The sequence below is a fragment of the Petromyzon marinus genome, chromosome 73, assembly GCF_048934315.1.
Source record: "Petromyzon marinus isolate PM22_M1 ecotype Great Lakes invasive population chromosome 73, UKy_Petmar_22M1.pri1.0, whole genome shotgun sequence".
Taxonomy (NCBI): domain Eukaryota; kingdom Metazoa; phylum Chordata; class Hyperoartia; order Petromyzontiformes; family Petromyzontidae; genus Petromyzon; species Petromyzon marinus.
Window position 1 is genome coordinate 5369597 of NC_133739.1, and position 27990 is coordinate 5397586.

The window sequence follows — 27990 nt, forward strand, 5'->3', positions numbered from 1 at the left end:
ACACACAAACACACTCAAGTCCGTAAAACGTACTGCCCGTGAAGGCATCACAACGAGACCGAGTGATAACCATCCGTCGTTTATGAGTATATGCATAATGTTCCTCTTTAATATTTTGTTTTGGGCTGTACTTCTAATCGCATAAGTTGCCAACCGATCCATCAATACGAATTAACCCTTGGCACCTTCGCCATGGAGCTACGCTCCCGGGGAGGAATCGTGCTAAACAGATTTTCCGATCATACAATCTTTTTCACGAATTAATTAATCTCCCGTGAGATAAAACGTCCCGCCGCACACCCTCACACTAGGCCATTTCGGTAATCCTATAATCTGTCCGGTGGATCTGTTGTACATTTATGCCTTTGGAAATAATACCTGTTTGGTCGTCTTTTTATATGGATACCGTTGCATGTTAATCAATCGCCTGTGATACTGTGCTGACAATTTCAAGCATAATAATCGTTCATATTAAAATGTATACGTTTTTGTTTAGCATAGCATTTGCATGTTTTAACGACTCTCTCTCACTAACCACAATCGCGTTATGCGGGATATATGTGCCGTTGTCAAAGTGAAATCGTACAGTCGTTGATGATAATGTATTGATACCGTGTTGACGTTCCGAGATTCAGAGTTCACATACTATATTATAGTTAAGGTTTCATTATAAATACATTTATTAATACAGAAGTGGTCGTGTGATTCTTTCCTGAAATTTTTGCGTAAGATCTGTATCCTGCGATGAGTTATGAACCTGGGAACCTAAACTATAAACACACTAATTCACTCAGTAATGTTAAAGCGAGAAGGATATGAACTTGGGAACTAAAATATAAATACACTTATCCACCCAATAAACGTTAAAGCGAGAATCATTGTATTATACTGGTCGATAATACGAGGGGAGACAACGAAGCCGAGGTGACACTAGCATAACTGCATACGATTGATTGCATTATCCCGATTGATAACACCACCTCGTCAACGAGGCAGGGCCTGATTATCATAAAGGTTAGCATTAATATAACCACACCCACTCGTATAAATTAATACGATTACCTCTCGAATTAGCATATTCTATTAACGTAATTTCAGATTATTTATGCACATTTGAAATTTCATTCAATCTTCATTATTTTCATCAAATTTTCACACACCCACATAGACAACAATACAAATAACAATCGGAGGTGCGGGGAGCAGGGAGAACAACAAACTAAACACAACAAGAAGAAGGAGTTCTACTAATAATAGTTAACAACAATAGAGGGCGATTTAAGAGTTAGGCCCCGAAGAGACTTCATTGACGGTTGAGTAGATGACTGGCAGCGGAGAGCCGTGGATGTGGGGCTCCTCGCCCGCCATAGAATCGCGTGGTTCTTCATCGCCCATGTTCACCGTCTCGTAGAAGACCTCGCCAGCAGCGTCCTGGAAGCAGACAGATGGCTCAGAGATGTTAACTACCTCGCCTGGTACACAGGAGATATGGCTCTGTTCTGGATGACCACAGTAATGGCAACACTGCTACTGGAGAGAGTTTTCCATTTTCCATTTGTGCATTAGCAGCTATCATCTGCATCTACTGCTGCTGCCATGGCTTGTGCAGTGACTGCGGATTTATGGGTGGGACCATGAGCAGCTTCTTGAAAGTTCAAACCCCAGGGATCTTCTGCGTTTGGAGTATTTGACAAAAAGACTGCGTCTGTTTGTGAGTTATTAGCAAAAGAAGAACAGGTTTTACCATTTCTGGCAATAAAACAGGAGGTGTTAAGATTTTCGAACACGAAATAGTTATCTTTTGCAAGGAATCAAGTCTGCATTAACCACACGTACTTGTGGTGAACATGCAAACACACTCTGGTAATGTTTGCATTGTCTTTGAAACTGATTGGCCTGCACCACAGACAGCCTTAGTCATGGCCTAGTCTCACTAGCAGTGTCAGACCAGAGACCAATGCCAAATTGCAAACTGTTTTATTGTCAGAAAATGTAAAACTTATTATTATTTTTCATACTTTGATACTGTAAAAATGTCCCATGATAAGGCGATATTTGTTTGTGAGTTCTTTTCAATTGGCGATGCGGGGGGGGTATCAAATTCAACACAACAATCCGTTCATCCCTGTATTAAATGTGTATATTGTAGTCTTTTTTATGAGATTTTTATAGAAACACCAGGGTTTTTAGTGTATTGCTTTGGAGCTCACATTCTGCATGGCGCGTGGTTCGGTCCGCCCGTCCAAGCTCGTGGAAGGGTACAGCAGCACCGCTACTGACTTTTTCTTGCCTTTGGGGAAACGATAACTCCATTACGTTGGTTCACCATCGTCGTTGGCTCTTTTTGGATCGTGGCCACGTGAGTTATCCGACGAATTCTGAATCATATACTTAATAAGACCGAAACAGAAGGACTTCTCCACAACTTTGGCTGTTCCCTGATGATGCTGATTGTTGTAATTACTGGTAAAACGTCACGGTGCTCGAATTGTAAATGTTGTAGTGGGTTTACTCTCCAACACGCAACCGGTGTGCTGTACTAGTAACGAATTGCCATGTTTTGTTTACGTGGCAAACCCCTTACTGATTGTCTGTGTCAGGTGGTGGTGGATTTAACGACATATTTAAATATGTGATCTAACCCAAAAAACCTCTATTATGAATAATATTGGTTGTGAAAGCCACCTAGGTGTTGAATAAATGATAAACATCCATCACCCGACATAGCCAACACACATATCAACTATCGCGTGCGGTGCAAGCAAATACACTAAGAAACCTTAACTATTTTTTAAGTTTTTTACCACTACTGAGCTCCTATACAGCTATTTTTCAAAAGCAACCTGGCTATCACAAATAATAGTTCAATGCAGATGCTTATCATCATCGTGTGTAAATTTATAGCAGCCAAATTACTCTAAACCGCGTGATGATGATTCTAAATGTGGAGGGGAAACACCGGAGGACCCGGAGAAAAATCCACGCAACCACGAGGAGATAGATATGCCAACTCCAATATACAATCGGCGTCAGTTTTGGGATCGAACCCATAACCTCTTGTATACCAGGCGAGGTAGTTAACATCCCCAAGCCACCGTGGCGCCCTATTATTATTAATAGCAATGGGCGCGTTAATGAATGCACTGTATGATTATTATTGTCCATAATAGCATATCTTTGGGCTGTAGATTGCGTGAATATGAATAAGTTGTTAAACCCGCAACCACCACCATCCGACACAGCCAATCTGTAAGGGGTTTGTCACGTAAACAAAACGTGTCAATTAGTTACTAGTTCAGCACTAACCGGTTGCTTTTTGGAGAGTAAACCCACAGCGAGAAATTGATCATTCGAGTAGCTGGTGACGCTTCGCCGGTAATTACAAAAACAACAACAAACCAAACTCATCAGTCGACAGCCAGAGTTGTGGAGAAATCCTCCTCCTCCTGTTTTGGTCTAAAGTCGAGTGAGGGATGCATTCGATGTCGTCAATTGTGAGCCAATCAGGATGCAAAGGCCAGATTGGGGGAGGGGAGGGTCTTAGCCCACGGATAAGTTGCACATGATTCCTTACGACCAAAAGGTAGCAATTATAGACGCACGTTGCACTGCAGATGATGTTGCGCATCATCACGACGAAACCTTGGAAAGTGAGAGCGCGGCGAAATGGCTTTCATCAGGGTTATTGTGAATGTGAAACAAAAACGGTCACCGCCTTATCGTGTGGTGCTTTCAGGTCCTATATACACTACACTATACACTGCTTTCGACTACACTATACATTACACGATACTATACACTATTTTGTGTACTACACAATATACACTACACACTGCACAATATACACTACACTATACAATATATTATACACTGCTATACACTACACTATACACTACACTATACACGAAATTATACACAATACACTACACTACACACTGCTCCACACTACACTATACACTGCTATACACTACGCTATACACTACACTATACACTGCTTCCCACGACACTATACATTACAGTATACACTGCTTTCCACTACACTATACACTTTACTAAACATTACACTATACTATACACTATACTGTACACTACACAATATACACTACACACTGCACAGTATACACTACACTATACAAAATATTGTACACTGCTATACACTGCTATACACTCCACTATATTATACACGATACTCCACACTACATACTCCTCTACACAACACTATACACTAATATGCACTACACAATACACTATGATATACACTGCTATACACTACACTATGCACTGCTTTCCACTACACTATACAGTTACACAATACGCAATATACTATGCTATACACTGCTATACACTACACTACACATTGCTTCCCACGACACTATACAATGCTTTCCACGACACTATACACTGCTTTCCAATACACTATATACTACACTACACACACTATACAATACACTGCACACTACACTATAGAATAAACTATACACTTCTATACACTAAACTATAAACTGCTGTATACTACAATATACACTATATTATACACTACACTACTGTAATGAGAGAGCGCCATCCAGTGGGTGCAAGAGGGTAACTGGGTACAGGCTCTATTGTGTAATCGACATCCAATCCTAAGAGGGAACAATATCTGGGTCAAAGGTGACAGGTGGAGTCGGGAGAGATGACATTTAATATTTCAGGGAATTTTATATTTCAGAGAAATATTACATTTTCCCAAATACAACTGTCAGCAGTAGCAGAACACGCGTGCCAACAAGGACACTCAATTGATTTTGCTAATTTTGAAGTTTTGTGCAAAACTAGCTACTACTGGCCAAAACTAATTAGATAATTTTTCGAAAATGAAAGAAATCAAAATAACTTTAACCGTTCCTATAGCTACCGCCTTAGTGCTGCGTGGAAGCGAATCATCAAATCGTACATTATTTAATATGCATGCCTAAAAAGGGCAGCGTACTTCAATAGGGATTACCATTGGTAGGGCTATTTTAATAAACACAATAGACAGGAAGGACAAGTTCAAAGGGCTCGCATAATGCACATGCATAATGTACGTTGCCTCAGTAATCCCCCCCCCCCCCCCCCACATTGTCAAGAGCGCAGAAGGGTGGTCAACACATCTTCGCCTCTATATAAGGAACGAAACAGTAAGACTTCTTCACAAATCTGGCTGTCGCCTGATGAAGCTAGTTGTAATTACTGGCGAAACGTCGTACTCAGATTGTAAATGTTGTGGCTTGGCTCTCCTACACACCTGTATGCTGTACTAGTGACGAATTGCCATGTTCTGTTTACGTGACAACCCTTACTAGTTCGCTGTGTCGGGTGGTGATGGGTTTTAACGACACGTTTATATATTAACGCGATCTAAGCCAAACACCTCTTTTATACACTATACACTGTTAGACACTACACTCTACACTACAGCGATTGTGAATGTGATCCAAAATTGTCCGGCGTTAACGGTGCTCTATCAATAACAACCAATTATTATATTTGTACTTACATGTGAAATGATACAGGAGTGGCAGACCCACTGCCATCACCACCACTAGCACCACTGCCGGCATGTAATACCACATAGGCACATGGGCTGCAGTGTTGGTTTCTTGCTCTGAGAAGGCAACAGAGACCAAATCCACCAATGTTCGAGTGGTGGCTCAAACCTACAACATAGAGCATCATTCTGGCAGGAAACAGATGGGTTTAAGAACGCAGAGACTATGTGTGTATGCTGGACTTCTTGCGGACCATACGATGCCAAGGAATTTAGTATAGTGGTGTAGTGTATATATATAGTAGTGCAATGTATAGTAGTCTTGTGTGAATTGTAGTATATCGTGTAGTGCATCGTGTAAGATGTGAATGTTGAACTTATTTCACACTATACGTAGCCAACTGTGCTAATCGGAGGTGTAGGGGTAGGATAAACTAAACACAATAACAAGCAGTTCTAAAGAAATTAGTTTTAAATTTAGTATAGTAGTGTAGTAATTAATAGTGTGTCGTGTATAGTAGTGTAGTGTATAGTTACTTTTTGGCTCTTTCGGTAAAGTAACATAGGTAGAAATAAAACAAAATTAATCACGTTTTGAACGCAACACAAGTGCCCGTCTTCAGGTGAAAATCGCGATGTATTTTGTTTTATTTCTACCTACGTGACTTTACCGAAAAAAACAAAGAGTATGGATTCCTGCAGTTACGAAAGCTTCAAATCAAGATTTTGTAGATAGTTGTTATAGTGTCGTGTGTAGTGAGTATGTAGTGTATGGTGTAATGTTTATTGTAGTGTTTAGTGTAGTATGTATGTTGAACTTATTTTGCGCCGTACGTAGCCAAACGTGCTAATCAGAGGTGCGGGAGGAAAACAAACTAAACACAACAATAAGCTGCAGTTCTAAAGAAATGAGTTTTCAATCTAGGAATTAGTAATAGCATTCGTAAATATAAATGCGTCGTTAAAGCCACCACCCCCCGACACGGCCAATTATGAAGGTTTGTCACGTAACACAGCACGTGTAAAATTAGTTATTAATACAGCACTAATCGGTGTGTTGGAGAGTAAATCGAATACATTTACAACTTTGAGGACCGAGTTGTTCCGCTGGTAATTACATCAAGCATCATAGGGAAAATTTTTGCCAGAATTGGCTTTGTCGGGTGGTGGCGGGCAAACGACACATGTATACTTACGACATCTAACCCAACAGGTCCTTTATTATGAATTACGTTACTCGCGAAAGTCTACTACCTGGGAAAACGTACAAGGCTGTTACTGAACACGCATGTTATTCTCCAGATGTTACCGCACCCTGCCCATTACTCCTTTTGCTCTCTGCCATTCCTCGCTCCTACTGAGAACGATTATTTAAGGGCGCTTTATACATTTAAATTATTATAATTATTGTGTCGTCGTGCAATCATTGCCCCATGTCAGTCGACTTCCCAAGCATACGGATTCCTTTCACATTCGCAATCTCACTACTTTCTATTCTTGCTTCTTTTCTCTCAATGCCTCAATGTCCTCCCTTCTGAACGGCGTTGCCTTTGTCTGTAACCACGCCAAGGGCACTCGGGGCTCAAGGCAACATTAATACGAATCTGTGAAATGCCATGAAAGTGCATCTTAATTTAGAAGCAGGTACAAAGACAAGATCCCCCGTATAGCATTAACATACTGTTGGGGCAAGTGCTGTTAGCGAGCACCTATGAAGGCCGGAACGGTACGCGAGGGGGTGGGTGGCCAGCACCACGCCCGGCCGCCTTTGTCTCCCTAATAGCGAAGTTTACACACTGCACTAGGTGTTCGTTTGAGGCTGAGTCGACCTAGGTGAGGCCCAAGACCGCTTCAGATAATCGTCACTGGTCTTGGCCGTGAGTGGAAATCGAACTCGGTTCGCAGGATTTGCAAACTGCTACACGACCGCTCCCCGTTCTTTCGTTTTCCAGAGGGGAACAAGCACGCACACAACAACAAAGCCATTGCCATCGTCACGAGCATCCCCTCTCATTAAGTCACACCTCACACTGCTGATGAGCCACGGAATGGCGAGTCCGATCCAGAGTTTGCGTGCTCACACAAAAGCTGCCGGTGTTTACAAAAGTTTGAAAAGGCGGGAGGCAAACCGGCTAAAATTCGACATTTTGGTTGTGTCGTAAAATGAATAAGACTCTAGGTGAGCAGCATTACCCAGAGTGATATACTACAGAACTTGGTGTTGTTTAAGACGATGATAATTGATGAAGATGATGGTGATGACAATTTTCGATAATCTATTATGCCCATTCACTCAGTAAAGCCTGACTATATATCAAGCCATTTTTTGCAGGAGGGTTATCAGTCGTTTTCCATGTGTCTGTGTGTAGTCCCAGTTGAGTAAATTACAGGCAGGGAGGTTTCCAAGCAACGGGTTGTTTGGTATTAATACAAGTATTAATTCTACCTAGTTTGTTGTTGTTAGCTATGCGACTATTCCAGAGAACCCAGAGAAAACAAATGCACACCCAGAGGAATGCAAAGCAGAACATAGGGAGAGAAAGTAAAGAAGCAGTACCACCACGGGAAATAAATCAAACTCAGCTGCTTTTTTTCTGAGGCTCGAGACTTACCACTGTGCCAACTAGCCAATGATGATGATGATGATTATCGCGTGTGATTGGTCAACACTGAACAACGTAGCAAATTTCGATTCAAAGCTTTCGTGACTGCAAGGATTCATCTTCTTTGGTTCTTTCGGTAAAGTCACGTAGAATGAGAATAAAATAATAAATTGATAAAATAAAATAACACAATAAAATTCTCACGACGTTTCGGCCACAACACAAGCGGCCTTCATCAGATGAAGGGACGAGACTGTCTAGATGACAGCGCTGGAGCGAACAAAGCCAAGCTCAGATCGCGACCTTTAAGCTGTGTGAGAAGAAACAGGGCGCCTTGACAAAGGAATTAGCATAGAGTTTAGCATTGAAATAGCTGAGTGATTAGCTTGTGACTGGTCGCAGAAATGGCTATGTTAAAGTCAAAGCATACACATTCACAGAAGCACCTAGTACAAATCAAACAGGAGAATTTAGCATTGAAATAACTAGGAGAATTTAGCATTGAAATAACTGAGTGATTAGCTTGTGACTGGTCACAGAAATGGCTATGTTAAAGTCAAAGCCTACACATCTGAGCTATTAACAGTAACTGGGTATACACTACACTATATAATGAATACTATATAGTAAACCAATAAAAAACTAAAATATAAATTACCTCAATGTTATCAATAAACTCTATATATTCTCCAATCAGCTAAGCTACCAACAATAAGTCGTTATATATCACAATGCTATATGGCGAAAAAATGGGTGGATTCTTACCCTCAACTTTAGCACCACGGATAGCTACGAGCCCCGTTCAAACGGACGAGTTCATCCATGGTCGGAATGGAGGAGGGGGAGAGAGACAGCTGCGAGGCGCTGCTATACTCCATGTTGTAAACCATACCATTAACCGTGGTGTGAGAGGTATTAAGAGTCAATGCCAGCGAAAGAGCTGTGGTCTGAAGGTCATCGTAAAATACAATTAATTAAGAACGGAAATGGTTTCAAACATCTTTCCAATGGTTACTAAGCCAGAATCCATCTTCTCGGTTGAAATTGTCTCTGTGCTTTTATATGTGAATGGCCTCATGAACGAATCTCTCATGGTAGCCGGTTGGTTTGCAAAAAACCTCCGTCTTGGAGAAGTCAATGTCATGTGAGTCCACTGAATTATAACAGTGATCTGCCACGGCAGAGGAGTTCGTTCTACTGTGTTTTTAACGTCTGCTTTATGTTCGCGGATGCGGTCCGAGATATGTCGTTTGGTTTCTCCAATGTAGCTACTACTGCAGAGGCACTTTAGTTTGTAAACGCCCGGGAACTGTATGTCTGGAACAGCATCTTTTACAGATGGAACCAGATCACGGATTTTATGTACTGTGTTGAATCGGACCTGGATCTTGTGTTTTTTCAGGATTTTGGAGATCTTTTTAGTGACCCCTGCAATGTAGGGTAAGGTGATGATTTTGAGTGGCTCCACAAGAGGATCCTTCTTCATGACTGGAGTGATGGCTTTGCGGATTGTGTAGTCGGAGTAACCATTAGCCCTGAGAGCCTGGTGTACGTGCTTGAGTTCATTGGTAATGTGTTCCTGGTCGGAAATGCATTGGGCTCTATTTTTATAGAGTCTTGATGAGGGAGTTCTTCTGGGATGGATGGTGGTGGGAATCCAGTTTCAAGTAAGCATCTGTATGGGAAGCTTTCCTGTAGACAGAGTGGCTCATTGAACCATCATGTCTCCTTTTAATTAAGACATCCAAAAAGGGTAGTTTGCCATCTTTTTAGACCTCCATGGTAAATCTGATGGCTGGGTGTATGTAATTGATGTGGTCGCGGAATTGGTCTAGAGCAGGCTGGCCATGTGGCCAGATGACAAAAGTCTCATCCACGTACCTCTTCCATAAGGTCGGGCGTAGAGTGGCAGTCTGGATGGCGTCAGTTTCAAAATTTTCCATGAATATATTGGCTACAACCGGAGATAGGGGGGAGCCCATTGGGGTGCCCTCAGTTTGTTTGTAGCAAGTTCCATTCCAGGTGAAGTATGTGTTGGTTAAGCAATATCTCACCAGGGGGGGGGGGGGGTACATCAGTATGCAGTCCTTGATGAACCAGGTCTTCAATGATAGCGATGGTGTCAGGTTCCAGGACTTTGGTGAACAAGGACACCACATCAAACTGACAAGCAGGTCATCTGGGGACAGGGAAATGCCTTTGATTGTCGATACCAGGTGAGTAGAATTTATTACCGCAGAGGTGGTTTTTCCAGTGAAAGGTCGCAGTATATCAGCAAGAAAACGTGCCAGTTTATAGGTGGGGGAGTAGATAGTAGAGACGATGGGATGAAGGGGTGTATCTTCTTTGTGTATTTTTGGAAGGCCATATAATCTTGGTGGTCTGGCAGCAGAGGGTTTCAACGAGAACTGTTTGGTCTGATCAATTAATGCTGTTGAATCAGAGATGATTTTGTTCGTTTTGGTAACCAGGCTGTTGGTGGGATCTCTTTTTATTTTTGTATAGCTGTCATCGTTGAGTTTACAAACTAAAGTGCCTCTGCGGTAGTAGCTACATTGGAGAAACCAAACGACATATCTCGGACCGCATCCGCGAACATAAAGCAGACTTGAAACACGGTAGAACGAACTCCTCTTCCATGGCAGATCACTGTTATAATTCAGTGGGCTCACATGACATTGACTTCTCCAAGACGGAGGTTCTTTGCAAACCAACCGGCTACCATGAGAGATTCGTTCATGAGGCCATTCACATATACAAGCACAGAGACAATTTCAACCCACAAGATGGATTCTGACTTAGTAACCATTGGAAAGATGTTTTAAACCATTTCCGTTCTTAATTAAATGTATTTTACGATGACCTTCAGACCACAGCTCTTTCGCTGGCATTGACTCTTAATACCTCTCACACCACGGTTAATGGTATGGTTTACAACATGGAGTATAACAGCGCCTCGCAGCTGTCTCTCTCCCCCTCCTCCGTTCTGACCATGGATGAACTCGTCCGTCTGAATGGGGCTCGTAGCTATCCGTGGTGCTAAAGTTGAGGGTAAGAATCCACCCATTTTTTCGCCATATAGCATTGTGATATATAACGACTTACTGTTGGTAGCTTAGCTGATTGGAGAATATATAGAGTTTATTGATAACATTGAGGTAATTTATATTTTAGTTTTTTATTGGTTTACTATATAGTATTCATTATATAGTGTAGTGTATACCCAGTTACTGTTAATAGCTCAGATGTGTAGGCTTTGACTTTGACATAGCCATTTCTGTGACTAGTCACAAGCTAATCACTCAGTTATTTCAATGCTAAATTCTCCTAGTTATTTCAATGCTAAATTCTCCTGTTTGATTTGTACTAGGTGCTTCTGTGAATGTGTATGCTTTGACTTTAACATAGCCATTTCTGTGACCAGTCACAAGCTAATCACTCAGCTATTTCAATGCTAAATTCTATGCTAATTCCTTTGTCAAGGGGTGCCTCTGTGGATGTGTATTCTTTGACTTTAACATAGCCATTTCTGTGACCAGTCACAAGCTAATCACTCAGCTATTTCAATGCTAAATTCTATGCTAATTCCTTTGTCAAGGCGCCCTGTTTCTTCTCACACAGCTTAAAGGTCGCTATCTGAGCTTGGCTTTGTTCGCTCCAGCGCTGTCCTCCAGACAGTCTCGTCCCTTCACCTGATGAAGGCCGCTTGTGTTGAGGCCGAAACGTCGTGAGAATTTTATTGCGTTATTTTATTTTATCAATTTATTATTTTATTCTCATTCTACGTGACTTTACCGAAAGAACCAAAGAAAACGTAGCAAATTGTGGACCAAGTGCCCTTCTCACTCCACACTCGGTCAGACAAAGCGGAAAGCGGCAGCAGCAGCAGCCCAATGGAACGCCACCCCCCACCTGGCTCCACTGCGCCAACCTTGCTACGGCTCCCTCGGCCTTCGTCGGATTTGCGTTCCTCTTGCCCGGCTTCGGTGACTTGAGTCGAAATTGTGGTCCCCTCTGGAAAACGAGATACTAAGAACACCTCCTCTCAGCAGCAGCAGCAGCGGCAGCTTTTTACTGCTAGTTATCATTGCGTAGTGCTTTTAGATGCTATATACACGACGCTATACGCTACACTATACACTACACTATACACTGCACTATACACTACGTTACACACTATGCTATACACTGCTATACACTAGGCTATACACACTATACACTACAATACACTACACTATACACTACACTATACACTACGTCAAACGCTACGCTATACACTGCTATACACTCCGCTATACACACTATACACTACAATCCACTACACTATACATTACAATACACTATACTATACACTACACTTCTGGCTCGCCATCGAACAAAGACGTTGGTCACCACATCATCACGCAGCGCTTTCAGATGTGCTGCTGCTGTGGCCGTCTGGAACATTCTTCCCTTCCAATATTAGGAAGCCACTGGAAGCTATATAACTTTTAAATCGTCCATCTAGATTGGCAAACTGTTTTCTTTAGAACGGCTGCTTGTTGTTGTTGTGTTTAGTTTGTTGTCCTTCCCCCCGCACCTCCGATCATCACGGTTGGAAACGTTCATAAGTTAAACATGCATACCCACATACGTGATGGATTTGGTAAAATAGACAAATTCAATTATCACTCCCATCATACAATGGTCGAAAGGAAGATTGTGAAAATAACGAGATGATACACGATTAGAAAAGTATTATATGAGATATATTTATGAAGGGAAAAAATACTGCAATGGAATTGAGCAGGATGTTTGTTCATCAGATGGCTGGAAACATCTCCATGTATCGAGGAACGCAGATCTCAGGCTATTGTTGGAGACAGCTCATGGCCCGGCAACCTTCCCTTTGGTCCGTTGATTACTCGCGCATCTGACTAAATCTTTCCCCTTTGAAAGTGAGTGAAAACTGTCTCTAAATGTGTATTCTTATTATTTGTACCCTGGCAACAACCCAATGGACATCAACCCATGCTGCGTTTTCTCCAGTGGATGTGTTTGGGAGCTCGCCCTCCGATGATCACGTAGCATCCAGCACTCACGTTCGGTGACGTTGAGATCCACAGCAATCGTGCTCTTCTGGAATACATCTCCGAGTCTCCATTGATGCACGCAGTTGTATCTCGTGGTGTCGTTGAGCCTCACATCGGTGAGGATCAATGAGCTGTTGTGGGACTGCGATGTGGCCAGGCGAACTCTGCCCTGGTACCCTGATGCCGTGACCTCACAAAGGCTCCCGTTGCAGGTCACTATCGTCTCCGCTTCCTCAATGGAAATCAATCTAGACCACGTGATCATCTGGAGAGTGCAGTGTGGAGAGCGGGCGTGACACGGGAGAGTCACGTTCGCACGCGGAGTTGAGTGGAGTGGAGACAGCGGGATCGAAAGCATACAGTCTGAAAGATTAAGGGGAACAGGGGAGGGGGCACATGGGTACACACACACACATACACACATGGGAACACGCTCGTTGTTGTGAGCGTCGCTCCTCAGCCATCCGTTCTTGTTGGAGGGCGACTGCCTCCAACTGCCCAGTAGCGTCCTTCACGAGCCTCCTCCACAGAGGCCGATCTTGACACCGTTGGTACCAGTCATCAGCAAGTCCACTCAGCTCCACGTCCTCCTGTACCACATCACTCCATCTCTTCTCTAGCCCGTGCCGCACCCGTTTAGCCCCCTCTATCCGGCCGAACAAAAGCTGTTAGCGCATGCGGTAACTGGGCATGTGGGCTACATGACCCAGCCAACGCAGCCTTGCCTGCCGAAGGAGCTCACCGATGGGACTTTGTCCACATCTTTCAAGAATTTGTGAGCTCCTCACACAATCCAGCCTGGTTAAACCCAGGATGGATCGTAGGCAGGCCAGCCTAAATGTTTCTAACCGGCGAAGATGTTCCATTACACACATCGACTAACACACGCATATTAATTCACACACACACATGGACTTACACACACACATGGACTTACACACACACATCGACTCTCACACACACACATCGACCCACACACACATCGACGCACACACACACATTATTGGACTCACACACACACAACAACAACAACCGCCATTCGCGACTAAGTGGCGGTGACGTCACCACTATGCTTGTGCCAGGAAATGTGCACATTGAGGCCAAGAGAAGTGTCAAACGCCCGCTGAGAGGAGGTCACGGGCAGACCCAGGTGCCACAGGTCCACTGACTGATATGACTGGCTGATGTACCACCTGTGCCCCCTACTGTGCCAACTTTCTGTGGTTTAGCCACCCGGTGCTCCGCTCGTTGTTGTGAGCGTCGCTCCTCCACCCTCAGTTGTTGTTGGAGGGCGACTGCCTTCAACTGCCCAGTAGCCTCCTTCACGAGCCTCATCCACATAGGCCGATCTTGACACCGCTGGTACCAGTCATCGTCAAGTCCACTCAGCCCCACATCCTCCTATACCACATCACTCCATCTCTTCTCTAGCCCGTGCCGCGCCCATTTAGCCCCCTCGATCCGGCCAAACAAAAGCTGTTTAGGCGTGTGGTGGCTGGGCATGCGAGCTACATGACCTAGCCAACGCAGCCTTGCCTGCCGGAGGAGATCACCAATGGGACTTTGTCCAGATCTTTCGAGGATTTGTGAGCTCCTCACACAATCCAGCCTGGTTAATCCAAGGATGGATTGTAGGCAGGCCAGCCTAAATGTTTCTAACCAGCGAAGATGTTCAATTAGGGGAGTCCACGTTGCGTAAGCATAGAGAAGGGAGGGAATGAATGTGGCTTAGAATACGTGAAGCTTCGTTTGGAGCAACAGACCAGGTAGCTTCCACACAGCATTACGCAACCGATGAAAATATAATGCCGCTCGACTGATTCGGAGTGAGACCTCTGCTGTCAAACCGGAGCCAGTAATCAGCACACTGCCCAGGTATGGGAAACTCTCCACTCTCTCCACAATTGCCCCATCACCAATTGGAAGTTGTGGGGGTGGAGTGTCCGATGGTACAAAATACCCATGCATGTGCTGAGTATTGGTGGGGCTGATGGTAAGGCCCCACCTCTTAGTGGCAAGCTCCAGGTTCAGCAGTAGCGCTTCCAACTCCTCCTCTAAGTGAGCAGCAATTACCAGATCATCGGCATACATAACGTGATTGCCCAATGGGGAGCCATCCCTTGACCACACCCAGGCATCGATCAGCCTCTCATTGTATCTGTACCAGATGGAAATTCTTCCGGTGCAACCATCGAAGGCTTCACAAACTGCGTAGTCGAAATAGATGTTAAATAATGTGGGAGACAGAGGACATCCCTATCGCACCCCAAGATGAACAGAGAATGGGTCCGATTCCCAGTCACGTAGTTTTACCTGGGCCCACACACAATCATGATGGTCCTTAATGAGCATGAGCAGAGCGTCATGGACTCCGAAAGCACGAAGAACAACCCAGATCCCAGGCCTACTGATGGTATCATAGGCCTTGACCAGGTCAATGAAGCAGAGATGTAGGTCTTGTTGGAATTCTCTACACCTCTACTGTAGCAGACGGACAGAAAATATGGCAACTGTGCAGGACCGCCCTTTCCTGAAACCACATTCGGGCACCGCAAGCCTCTCCTCAGAGTGCCTGGCAAGGCGGTGTTGAATAATCCTTGCCAGGACCTTTCCCGACACACTGAGGAGTGAGATGCCACTGTAGTTGTTACAATCTGTTCGGTTCCCCTTCTTAAAGAGGGGGAACACCAGGGCATCTATCGAATCCTGTGGAACCCATCCAGTGGTCCAGACTGTCATCTCTACCCGGTGCCTTTCTTGGTCTCAGACTCTGGATCGCCTTAGTTACTGCCTCAACAGATGGCACCTCTGCCAGCCACTCACAGGGGGTGACTTCTTCTTCCAATATTTGAGGCACCGCAGCCTCAGCAGAGTCATCCCCACTTTGTCCCACAATGTTTTCCAGGCTGAGGGATGTCCCTTCCCCCAGGACCTCACAGAAATGCTCAGAAAATCTGCAAACCTGTTCCTGGGGGTCGGAGATTAGATCATCTTTCTTTTCCCTCATGATGGTAATAGGTGTGGCACTGCAGGTTACTTTTTTGATGGAGTTAAAGAGCGATTTATGGTCGCAGGCCATTGAGGCAGACTCCATCTCCTCAGCAACCCATGACCACCACCCATCTTTCCAGCACCTTACAGCTGCAGTAAGCCTCCTCATTCTCTGATCTGGGATGCTGTTGACAATGAGAGTGGGCCTGTCGCTTTTTCTCAGCCATCTTGAACACCTCCTCTGTCAGCCAGTGTTGGCAGAGAGGAGGAACTCGGGCAAGGGTCACGAAAGACCCCATCTGGAGGCCCCTGGAACCTGCTAGTGGGTTCTAGAAGGGAGGCGAGGTCAGGGCGGAGCCAGGCCGCGCTGGTAGCATGAAAGGAGCCAAGAGTGGGAGCTCGAGGCTGCCGGTTCTGGGAGTGGACCCGTCTCGTCGTTGCTGTCGTCTCGTCGCCGTCGTCGCTAATCATCTCCGCTGGATTTTGTGCTATGAAGGAGAGCAGTTGGCTATCTCAGTCAACGCCATCAGTGTTAGACAGCCAGTGTCATGTACAGGCTAGGCTGAGCTACTGTGGACAGTGTGTGGATGAGACCGTGGAAGTTGTTAATAAGAAGGTGCCTCCTATAAACTCTGTCCCTGAATCGTTGACACTACACAAACATAATGCCCCTCGACTGATTTGGAGTGAGACCTCTGCTATCAAACCGGAGCCAGTCATGAGCACACAGCCCATGTTTGGAAAACTCTCCACTCTCTCCACCACTCCCCTGTTACCAATTGGGAGTTGTGGGGGTTGAGTCTCTGATGGCACAAAATATCCAGGCAGGTGCTTAGTTTTGGTGGGGCTGATGGTAACATGCACAAAAAGATCGCCCGCATAGCCTTAATAAACTTTTGGACGAAGTGCTATTAGCGATCAGCACCTATGAAGGCCAGAACGGCACACGAGATGGTGGATGGCCAGCACTTATGCCCGCCCACCTTTGTTTCCCTATTGGCGATGTTGACACCACACCAGGTACTTATTTGAGACTGAGTCGACCTAGGGGAGGCCCAGGACCTATTCAGATAACGTCACTGGTGTTGGCCATGAGCAGGAAACGAACTCGGCTCACCGGGATTGTAGCGCAGCACGCTAACTGCTACACTATCGCTCCCAAGACACACACATGGGTACACACGCGCACATAACAGTGGGGCTTGTGACATCACAAGCCCCGTGACGGCACAAGCGGCTTGTGACGACACGGAGGACTTGTGACGTCATGAGGGGCTCGTGAAGACATGAGCGGCTTCTGACGACATGCGAGGCTTGTGACATCACGAGGGTCCTGTGATGACATGAGGGGCTTTTCACGACACGAGTGGCTCGTGATGTCAAGCAGAATGCCAATCATTGAGGCACCGAATGGGCCCGGAACCAATCAGGTTCTGGGGGATTTTGACAAAGGGGACGCGAGGTATTTTGTGAGAGCACACCTCATGGTGTGGTTCGCTTATAAATGTAAGTAAATTAACGCAAATTTTTTTTTGCAATTTGGCTCCAATGACAGTGGTTGGAAGGGCTGGAACATTGTGAACTTTTTCCACAGCCTCAGCCCAGCAGGAGCTGACAAAACGGGCACCGGATTCCCACACCTCCGCCGAGAGAGAGCAGATCTGAGAGATTCGCAAGATATTCTCTCTCCGTCATCGACAACCAGTTGCTGCTCGCTATTTTAATGCTGCTCCATCTTGGCTGATTTTCTCGTGTCCTTGACCTCATGCACCCCGGAATTGTCGATTGAGAGGTCTTTAATTACACGGAAATATATAAACACAGAAATGCATAAACACCGATATCTTAATTAACCTCAATGGAGCTCATTCCACTTCTAGATGAAGACCTCCCCAAGCCGTCGCCATCTCTCCTTGTCCTGCCAGGTAGCAAAAGACAAAGGTCACCTGTTTAGCTTGAACTGTTGGGGCAAGTGCTATAAATGAGTAGAACATACGAAGGCCAACACGGCATGCAACAGGGTAGGTGGCCAGCACCACGCCCTGCCGCCTTTGTCTCCCCAGTTGCGATGCTTTCAAAAGGCACCAATTGAGGATGAGTAGACCTTAGGCAGGCCCTGGACCGGTTTAATTAATGGTCACTGGTGTTGACCGTGAGCGGGAGTGGAAACCCGGGTCATTGTGTTGCATCGTCGCAACAATTGTGCAACGATATACACAGTCCTGCTGTTAACACTCAAAGCGTTAATCAGAGGAGCCTCGAGCTGTGGATTTAGTCGGCTTTGCCAAAGAATAGAATGCAAAATCCGAGGCTTATTCAAGTTCTCATCTTAACGGAATTCATATACAAATAATTAACAAGGGTACATAACATATGAATGTGATGGAAATTAAGTGAATTAAATAGATGAGAGAAAGCGATGGGAGGCGAATCTGTGATGATGGTGCGTGGATTCGGTGAAAGTGAAATTGATGACAGTGAATGATGATGCATGGATTGAATGCGTGGGGTTGATGAGTGATAGCCGTGTAATGAGAATATGAAGAGGGAACAGAAACCGGTGGTGGTGGTGGTGATGAAGGGGAAATTAAGGGGGGGTCGTCGGGGTGAGCTAGGGAACAATAGGTGAGCTTTGAGTGAGGAATGGAAACTAATGAGCGAAGGCGACTGTTTAATATGGAGACTGGGATAGTTTCTTCCAGTTAATGGGGTGGGCGAGAAGACAGAGAAAGAACAAAAGCTTGGATTGAGCACAAGGAGAAGGAACAGAGAGAGATAGAGAAGATACAACAACAGACAGAGTTGAAGATACAACAACAGACAGAGTTGAAGATACAACAACAGAGTTGAAGATACAACACAGATGAAGATACAACAGAGTTGAAGATACAACAACAGAGTTGAAGATATAACAACAACAGTTGAAGATACAATAACAGACAGAGTTGAAGATACAACAACAGAGATGAAGATACAACAACAGACAGAGTTGAAGATACAACAACAGAGTTGATGATACAACAGACAGAGTTGACGATACAACAGCAGACAGAGATGAAGATACAACAACAGAGTTGAAGATACAACAACAGAGTTGAAGATACAACAACAGACAGAGTTGAAGAAACAAAACAGAGTTGACGATACAACAACAGACAGAGTTGACGATACAACAACAGACTTGAGGATACAACAACAGAGTTGAAGATACAACAACAGAGTTGAAGATACAACAACAGAGTTGAAGATACAACAACAGAGTTGAAGATACAACAACAGACATAGTTGAAGATACAACAACAGAATTGAAGATACAACAACAGAATTGAAGATACAACAACAGACAGGGTTGAAGATACAACAGACAGAATTGAAGATACAACAACAGACAGAGTTGAAAATACAACAACAGACAGAGTTGAAGATACAACAACAGACAGAGTTGAAGATACAACAACAGAGTTGAAGATACAACAACAGAGTTGAAGATACAACAACAGACAGAGTTGAATATACAACAACAGAGTTGAAGATACAACAACAGAGTTGAAGATACAACAACAGAGTTGAAGATACCACAACAGACAGAGTTGAAGATGCAACAACAGAGTTGACGATACAACAACAGACAGAGATGAAGATACAACAACAGACAGAGTTGAAGATACAACAACAGACAGAGTTGAAGACACAACAACAGACAAAGTTGAAGATACAACAACAGAGTTGAAGATACAACAACAGACAGAGTTGAAGATACAACAACAGAATTGAAGATACAACAACAGAGTTGAAGATACAACAACAGACAGAGTTGACGATACAACAACAGAGTTGAAGATACAACAACAGGCAGAGTTGAACATACAACAACAGACAGAATTGACGATACAACAACAGACAGAGTTTAAGATACAACAACAGACAGAGTTGAAGATACAACAACAGACAGAATTGAAGATGCAACAACAGACAGAGTTGAGGATACAACAACAGAGTTGAAGATACAACAACAGACAAAGTTGAAGATACAACAGAGTTGAAGATACAACAACAGACAGAGTTGAGGATACAACAACAGAGCTGAAGATGCAACAGACAGAGTTGAAGATCCAACAACAGACAGAGTTGAAGATACAACAACAGACAAAGTAGAAGATACAACAACAGAGTTGAAGATACAACAACAGACAAAGTTGAAGATACAACAACAGACAAAGTTGAAGATACAACAACAGAGTTGAAGATACAACAGACAGAGTTGAAGATACAACAACAGAGTTGAAGATACAACAGAGTTGAAGATACAACAACAGAGTTGAAGATACAACAACAGAGTTGAAGATACAACAACATACAGAGTTGAAGATACAACAACAGACAGAGTTGAAGATACAACAACAGACAAAGTTGAAGATACAACAACAGAGTTGAAGATACAACAACAGACAGAGTTGAAGATACAACAACAGACAGAGTTGAAGATACAACAACAGAGTTGAAGATACAACAACAGAGTTGAAGATACAACAACAGATAGAGTTGAAGATGCAACAACAGAGTTGACGATACAACAACAGACAGAGTTGAATATACAACAACAGACAGAGTTGAAGATACAACAGACAGAGTTGAAGATACAACAACAGACAGAGTTGAATATACAACAACAGAGTTGAAGATACAACAACAGAGTTGAAGATACAACAACAGAGTTGAAGATACCACAACAGACAGAGTTGAAGATGCAACAACAGAGTTGACGATACAACAACAGACAGAGATGAAGATACAACAACAGACAGAGTTGAAGATACAACAACAGACAGAGTTGAAGACACAACAACAGACAAAGTTGAAGATACAACAACAGAGTTGAAGATACAACAACAGACAGAGTTGAAGATACAACAACAGAATTGAAGATACAACAACAGAGTTGAAGATACAACAACAGACAGAGTTGACGATACAACAACAGAGTTGAAGATACAACAACAGGCAGAGTTGAACATACAACAACAGACAGAATTGACGATACAACAACAGACAGAGTTTAAGATACAACAACAGACAGAGTTGAAGATACAACAACAGACAGAATTGAAGATGCAACAACAGACAGAGTTGAGGATACAACAACAGAGTTGAAGATACAACAACAGACAAAGTTGAAGATACAACAGAGTTGAAGATACAACAACAGACAGAGTTGAGGATACAACAACAGAGCTGAAGATGCAACAGACAGAGTTGAAGATCCAACAACAGACAGAGTTGAAGATACAACAACAGACAAAGTTGAAGATACAACAACAGAGTTGAAGATACAACAACAGACAGAGTTGAAGATACAACAACAGAGTTGAAGACACAACAGCAGACAAAGTAGAAGATACAACAACAGAGTTGAAGATACAACAACAGACAAAGTTGAAGATACAACAACAGACAAAGTTGAAGATACAACAACAGAGTTGAAGATACAACAGACAGAGTTGAAGATACAACAACAACAGAGTTGAAGATACAACAGAGTTGAAGATACAACAACAGAGTTGAAGATACAACAACAGAGTTGAAGATACAACAACATACAGAGTTGAAGATACAACAACAGACAGAGTTGAAGATACAACAACAGACAAAGTTGAAGATACAACAACAGAGTTGAAGATACAACAACAGACAGAGTTGAAGATACAACAACAGACAGAGTTGAAGATACAACAACAGAGTTGAAGATACAACAACAGAGTTGAAGATACAACAACAGATAGAGTTGAAGATGCAACAACAGAGTTGACGATACAACAACAGACAGAGTTGAAGATACAACAACAGACAGAGTTGAAGATACAACAGACAGAGTTGAAGATACAACAACAGACAGAGTTGAAGATACATCAACAGACAGAGTTGAAGATACAACAACAGACAGAGTTGAAGACACAACAACAGACAAAGTTGAAGATACAACAACAGAGTTGAAGATACAACAACAGACAGAGTTGAAGATACAACAACAGACAGAGTTGAAGATACAACAACAGAGTTGAAGACACAACAGCAGACAGAGTTGAAGATACAACAACAGTTGAAGATACAACAACAGAGTTGAAGATACAACAACAACAGAATTGAAGATGCAACAACAGACATAGTTGAAGAGACAACAGACAGAGATGAAGATACAACAACAGAGTTGAAGATACAACAACAGACAGAGTTGAAGATACAACAACAGAGTTGAAGATACAACAACAGAGTTGAAGATACAACAACAGACAGAGTTGAAGACACAACAACAGACAGAGTTGAAGATACAACAGAGTTGAAGACACAACAACAGACAGAGTTGAAGATACAACAGAGTTGAAGACACAACAACAGACAGAGTTGAAGATCCAACAACAGAGTTGAAGATACAACAACAGACAGAGTTGAAGATACAACAACAGAGTTGACGATACAACAACAGAGTTGAGGATACAACAACAGAGTTGACGATACAACAACAGACAGAGTTGAAGATACAACAACAGAGTTGAAGATACAACAACAGACAGAGTTGAAGATACAACAACAGACAGAGTTGAAGACACAACAACAGACAGAGTTGAAGATACAACAACAGAGTTGAAGACACAACAACAGACAGAGTTGAAGATCCAACAACAGAGTTGACGATACAACAACGGAGTTGACGATACAACAACAGAGTTGACGATACAACAACAGACAGAGTTGAAGACACAACAACAGACAGAGTTGAAGATACAACAATAGAGTTGAAGACACAACAACAGACAGAGTTGAAGATCCAACAACAGAGTTGAAGATACAACAACAGACAGAGTTGAAGATACAACAACAGAGTTGACGATACAACAACAGAGTTGACGATACAACAACAGAGTTGACGATACAACAACAGACAGAGTTGAAGATACAACAACAGAGTTGAAGATACAACAACAGACAGAGTTTAAGATACAACAACAGACAGAGTTGAAGACAACAACAGACAGAGTTGAAGATACAATAGAGTTGAAGACACAACAACAGACAGAGTTGAAGATCCAACAACAGAGTTGAAGATACAACAACAGGCAGAGTTGAAGATACAACAACAGACAGAGTTGAAGATACAACAACAGAGTTGACGATACAACAACAGAGTTGACGATACAACAACAGACAGAATTGACGACACAACAGGCAGAGTGAGTGTAAATAAAAAAGCGTGTAATAGGGGTGGCGTTGCAACACGGAAGCATCGTGCGCCGCCCTGCGGTTGGATTGCGCCACGCGGTGCCTCGCAAGGGGCACCGCGTGGCTTCTGCTTTCTGTGAGCGTGACGTGGTGGGTGGGATGGGGGCCCTCTGGAGCTGTGGGGCGCGGTGGTTCGTGCGTTTGTGTTGTGTGTCTGTGCGCTGTGCGTCTGTGTGTGAGGCTACGAGAGTGACTGGCAACTCAGAACCCATAGTGTGGGCAGCGGTAGTGTGGTAGCGGTTAACGCGCTGCGCTATGAACCTGGTAGACCCGGGTTCGATTCCCGCTCACGGCCAACACCAGTGACGATTATCTGAACCGGTCCTGGGCCTCCCCTAGGTCGACTTAGCCTCAAATGAGTACCTGGTGCGGTGTGTAAACATCGCCACTAGGGAGACAAAGGCGGTTTGGCGTGGTGCTGGCCACCCACCCCCTCGTGTACTGTTCCGGCCTTCATAGGTGCTCGCTAACAGCACTTGCCCCAGCAGTCTGTTAAGGCTAAACGGGGGATCTTTGTCTTTGAGGCTCCGAAAGTGATTTTCAACTCAAAATCCATGGGGGAAAGGAGGGGGGGGGGGGGCATTGATTCCCAGGTGGAGTGCCGTGGTGGCGAGATGTTAACTACCTCGCCTGGTATACAGGAGGTCCTGAGTTTGATTCCGACCCTGACGCCACGGTGGCTAGGAGATATTAACTACCTCGCCTTGTATACAGGAGGTGGTAGGTAGGTTCAATCCCGACCATGACGCCTGCTGCTGTATATTTCGAGTACGCGTGTCTCTCTCCCCGTAGTCGCGTGGATTTTTCTCCGGGTCCTCTTGGCTTTTCCTCCACATTTAGAAACACGCGTTTAGAGCATTTGGCTGTGAGAAATGTCCACATGATGATGATAAGCCACTTCGTTGAGCTGTCATTTGTGAAAAAGAAGCAAATAGTTCAGTGGAGGAACTTACCTGGTCAAATCTTATATTCTTAGTTTTTTCGGTAAAGTCACGTTGAAGAGAAACAACAAAATAACAAAATATATATATGACCGTTTGAGTTATGGTCGAAACGTCGTGAGAATTTTTTATTGTTTTATATATATTTTGTTATTTTGTTGTTTCTCTTCAACGTGACTTTACCGAAAAAACTAAGAATATGAATTACTGCAGTCACGAAAGCTTTAAATCAAAATTTGGTCAAATCTTGTTTTATTAGTTGTATTTGTTTACTTTGTGAAGTTATTTGTTTACCTTTCCTATACTTTGCACTCCTATCGTGTTTGTGAGTATTGTGTTTGTTGTTGTAACGTTCTGACCCCGTGCCCCTGCTGGACATCTGTGATAAAGAGATGTATAGCTCATCGGATTCCTCCTGCTGCAGTATATATAAACATTCTGATTCTGAGATTTCACTTCCGTATAGCGTTGTCAGGTATCTGAGAAGACGGCGGTGTAGTGAACGTGAAGCAAGGGGAGTTGAAGGAGGAGGAGGCAACGATAAATGTGGAGACAATCCTCTCCTCCATCAGCCATCCAGCCTACTGGGAGGCGGTGGTGCTTCTTAACCTGAGCCACATCACGCACCCACTGGTTTGCGAGATGACCTTTCTGGGAGTGCGAGACATGGCCAGATTTTCTTAGACGATAAATCATGGAAACACAACTTCAGCACGGGCACGTAAGTACAACTACTTTGTTTCACCAAGTCTATTTATTTATTAACATTGTCCATTGTTTAACGACTGCAGCAAAGGTTAAGAACCAGCACTGGTTTAAGACAAGGAAACTCTGGACCGGTTTCGGCATTCAGTGCCTCGTCAGCGGTACAGTCAGGGCTCGCTTGAACCCACGCTGGACATACGCCTGTCAGATGTCTACGGCTTCTCGCTCAACGTACAAACAAAACCATGCATTACACAACGCCCCTGCGTTGCTGCGAGGATGTAAATAGCGAAATGAACACGCGGACAATGCGCCCACTTCCCATATCTCTCTGCCACTGTATCTCTACCGCTCTAAATAAAAGTCTCGTCTGTGGTTCCCCATCGATGAGAATCCCCGTGTACCCATCACTGCAGAAACTATAGCAGCTTGTCTTCTTTGGTTCTTTCGGTAAAGTCACGTAGAATGAGGATAAAATAATAAATTGATAAAATAAAATAACACAATAATATTCTCACGACGTTTCGGCCACAACACAAGCGGCCTTCATCAGGTGAAGGGACGAGACTGTCTGGTAGCTTGTGTTGCTGTGTTGCACGCACTACGATAGACTACACTACACACTACACTATACACAACACTACTATGCACTACACTACTATACACTCCATAATACACTACACTATACCCTACTATACACTACAATGTACACTACATTACGATAGACTACACTACTATATACTACACTGATATACCCACGGGCCACGGCCCGCTTGTTGATCTCTCCCGTTGGGTGTGGGTGGGTAGTGTGGTTTCACCACATTCTGGCACTTCTCAGAAGCTCGCTTCTCACTTATCCTGCCCTCAGATCCTCTCTCATTAAGAAACTGCGTGGCTCAATTTCCTCTTTGACCTCGGCTGTCTTGGTCACGCGTCCACACTTTCCTTACCCCACACATTCAAGTGAACCAACAGCTGCCAACTCTGCAGCCAAAAATGGCCGCCGCTCTTCACTGCCACGCCGTGTGGAGAATGCGCATCAATGTGCCGCTGTAGGAGTGGTGTTGACAGTGTTGGTGATGGTGACAGTGGTATTGTGATGGTGCCAGTGGAGGTGATGGTGACAGTGGTGGTGATGGTGACAGTGTAGGTGATGGTGACAGTGGTATTGTGAAGGTGACAGTGGTATTGTGATGGTGGTGGTGATGATGATGATGGCAGGGGTGGTGATAGTTTCCGTGGTGGTGCTGATTATGTTAGTGGTGGTTATGGTTGTAGTGGTGATCCTGCTGACTGTGATGATGGTGATGGTGACAGTGGTGGTCATGGTTGTAGTGGCCGTGTTTGTAGGGATGAGAAAGACGACATGTTTGTATCTTCCAAGTTTTACAAAAAAAACATCTCAAAGTGTTAGGCAAGCGGAAAGCCACTCAAATGTTGTTCGTGGGTCTCTATGTGAGTCAGTGAGTCTCTATGTGCGTCTGTGGTTTCCTATACGAGTCAGGCAGTCTGTACGTGAGTCTGTGGGTCTTTATGTGAGTTTGTTGGTCTGTACGTGAGTCTGTGGGTCTTTATGTGAGTTTGTTGGTCTGTACGTGAGTCTGTGGGTCTCTATGTGCGACTGTGGGTCTCTGTGTGAGCCTGTGGGTCTCTGTGTGAGCCTGTGGGTCTCTGTGTGAGCCTGCGCGTCTCTATGTGAGCCTGTGGGTCTCTATGTGAGTCGTGTGATCTCTGTATGAGTCTGTGGGTCTATGTGTGAGACTGTGGGTCTCTATGTGAACATGTGGGTCTCTATGGGAGTCTTGTGGTCTCTGTGTGAGTCTGTGGGTTTCTGTGTGAGTCTGTGGGTCTCTGTGTGAGTCTGTCGGTCTCTGTGTCAGTCTGTAGGTCTCTGTGAGAGTCTGTGGGTCAGTGTGTGCTATATACATCACTCAGCTCTCTAGCCTTTCAATAGCACCACGATAATTTAACCATTCACATGTCTAGACCTTCTAGAACATCACCAGAGTTTATATAACTACAGCTCTCTCGCCCTTCTAGAACACCATGAGAATGTACATCACTCAGCTTTGTATCCCTTCTGAACATCACTAGAATTTACATCACTCACTACAGCGAGTGATGTAAATCACTCGCTGTAGTCAGGCGCTGTAGTCAGGCAGTCAGCTCTCTCGCCCTTCTAGAACATCACTAGAATTTACATCACTCAGCTCTCTAGCCCTCCTAGAACATCACTAGAATTTATATCACTCAGCTCTCTAGCCCTTCTAGAACATCACTAGAATTTACATCACTCAGCTCTCTAGCCCTCCTAGAACATCACTAGAATTTATATCACTCTCAGCTCTCTAGTCCTTCAAGAATATCACTAGAATTTACATTACTCAGCTCTCTAGCCCTTCTAGAATATCACTAGAATTTACATCAGGCACGCAGCTCTCTAGCCCTTCTAGAACATCACTAGAATTTATATCACTCAGCTCTCTAGCCCTTCCTAGAACATCACTAGAATTTATATCACTCAGCTCTTTAGCCCTTCTAGAACATCACTAGAATTTACATCACTCAGCTCTCTAGCCCTTCAAGAACATCACTAGAATTTACATCACTCAGCTCTCCATGCCTTCTAGAATATAACTAGAATTTACATTCGCCACTCAGTTATGTAAACCCGTGCGCGTGTGGGTTAGTGTAGCCAGTACCTTGCTCCGCCAGCGTGAGCCACGGTAGAGCCAGCAGCACCATCCAGGCCATCATCGCAAGGCCCGCACGCTGCTGCATCGCCTCTCTCAGACGCCAGAAGTGAATGAGACTCGGGGCTCCATCAACTCCGGTGGCAGCCACGCGAAGCGCGCAGCACGAGAGGGAGAGTGGCGGGGTCAGAAGTAGATGGG

At 44.1% G+C, this 27990-nt stretch overlaps 2 protein-coding genes across 2 annotated transcripts in view; one reads left to right on the forward strand and one right to left on the reverse strand.

Annotated features, from left to right (window-relative positions):
* Positions 1 to 63: 63 nt before the first annotated feature.
* LOC116957369 (uncharacterized) lies at positions 64 to 27977 on the reverse strand. Its single transcript, XM_032979482.2, has 6 exons — positions 27799 to 27977; positions 13194 to 13547; positions 12025 to 12126; positions 5519 to 5626; positions 2211 to 2290; positions 64 to 1431 (listed from the first exon to the last, which is right to left on the reverse strand). The coding sequence occupies exons 1-6, from the start codon at positions 27875 to 27877 to the stop codon at positions 1279 to 1281; spliced, it is 876 nt and encodes a 291-aa protein (XP_032835373.1). The 5' UTR covers positions 27878 to 27977; the 3' UTR covers positions 64 to 1278.
* The window catches only part of TATDN1 (TatD DNase domain containing 1), a 33496-nt gene continuing 30360 nt past the window's right edge, over positions 24855 to 27990 (forward strand). Inside the window, exon 1 of the mRNA XM_076055861.1 lies at positions 24855 to 25112. The gene's annotated coding sequence lies outside the window, so the exon portion shown is untranslated. The remainder of the gene's footprint in view (positions 25113 to 27990) is intronic.

Bases quoted from the DNA above. Each gene is read 5' to 3' on its own strand.
- LOC116957369 (XM_032979482.2), bottom strand. From the start codon at position 27,877: ATGCAGCAGCGTGCGGGCCTTGCGATGATGGCCTGGATGGTGCTGCTG. The intron at 2,291-5,518 runs GTAAGTACAAAT...GTTTCCCCAAAG, and splicing joins ACTCCTGTATCATTTCACAT to GCAAGAAAAAGTCAGTAGCG. The intron at 1,432-2,210 runs GTGAGCTCCAAA...GTCTGCTTCCAG, and splicing joins AACCACGCGCCATGCAGAAT to GACGCTGCTGGCGAGGTCTT.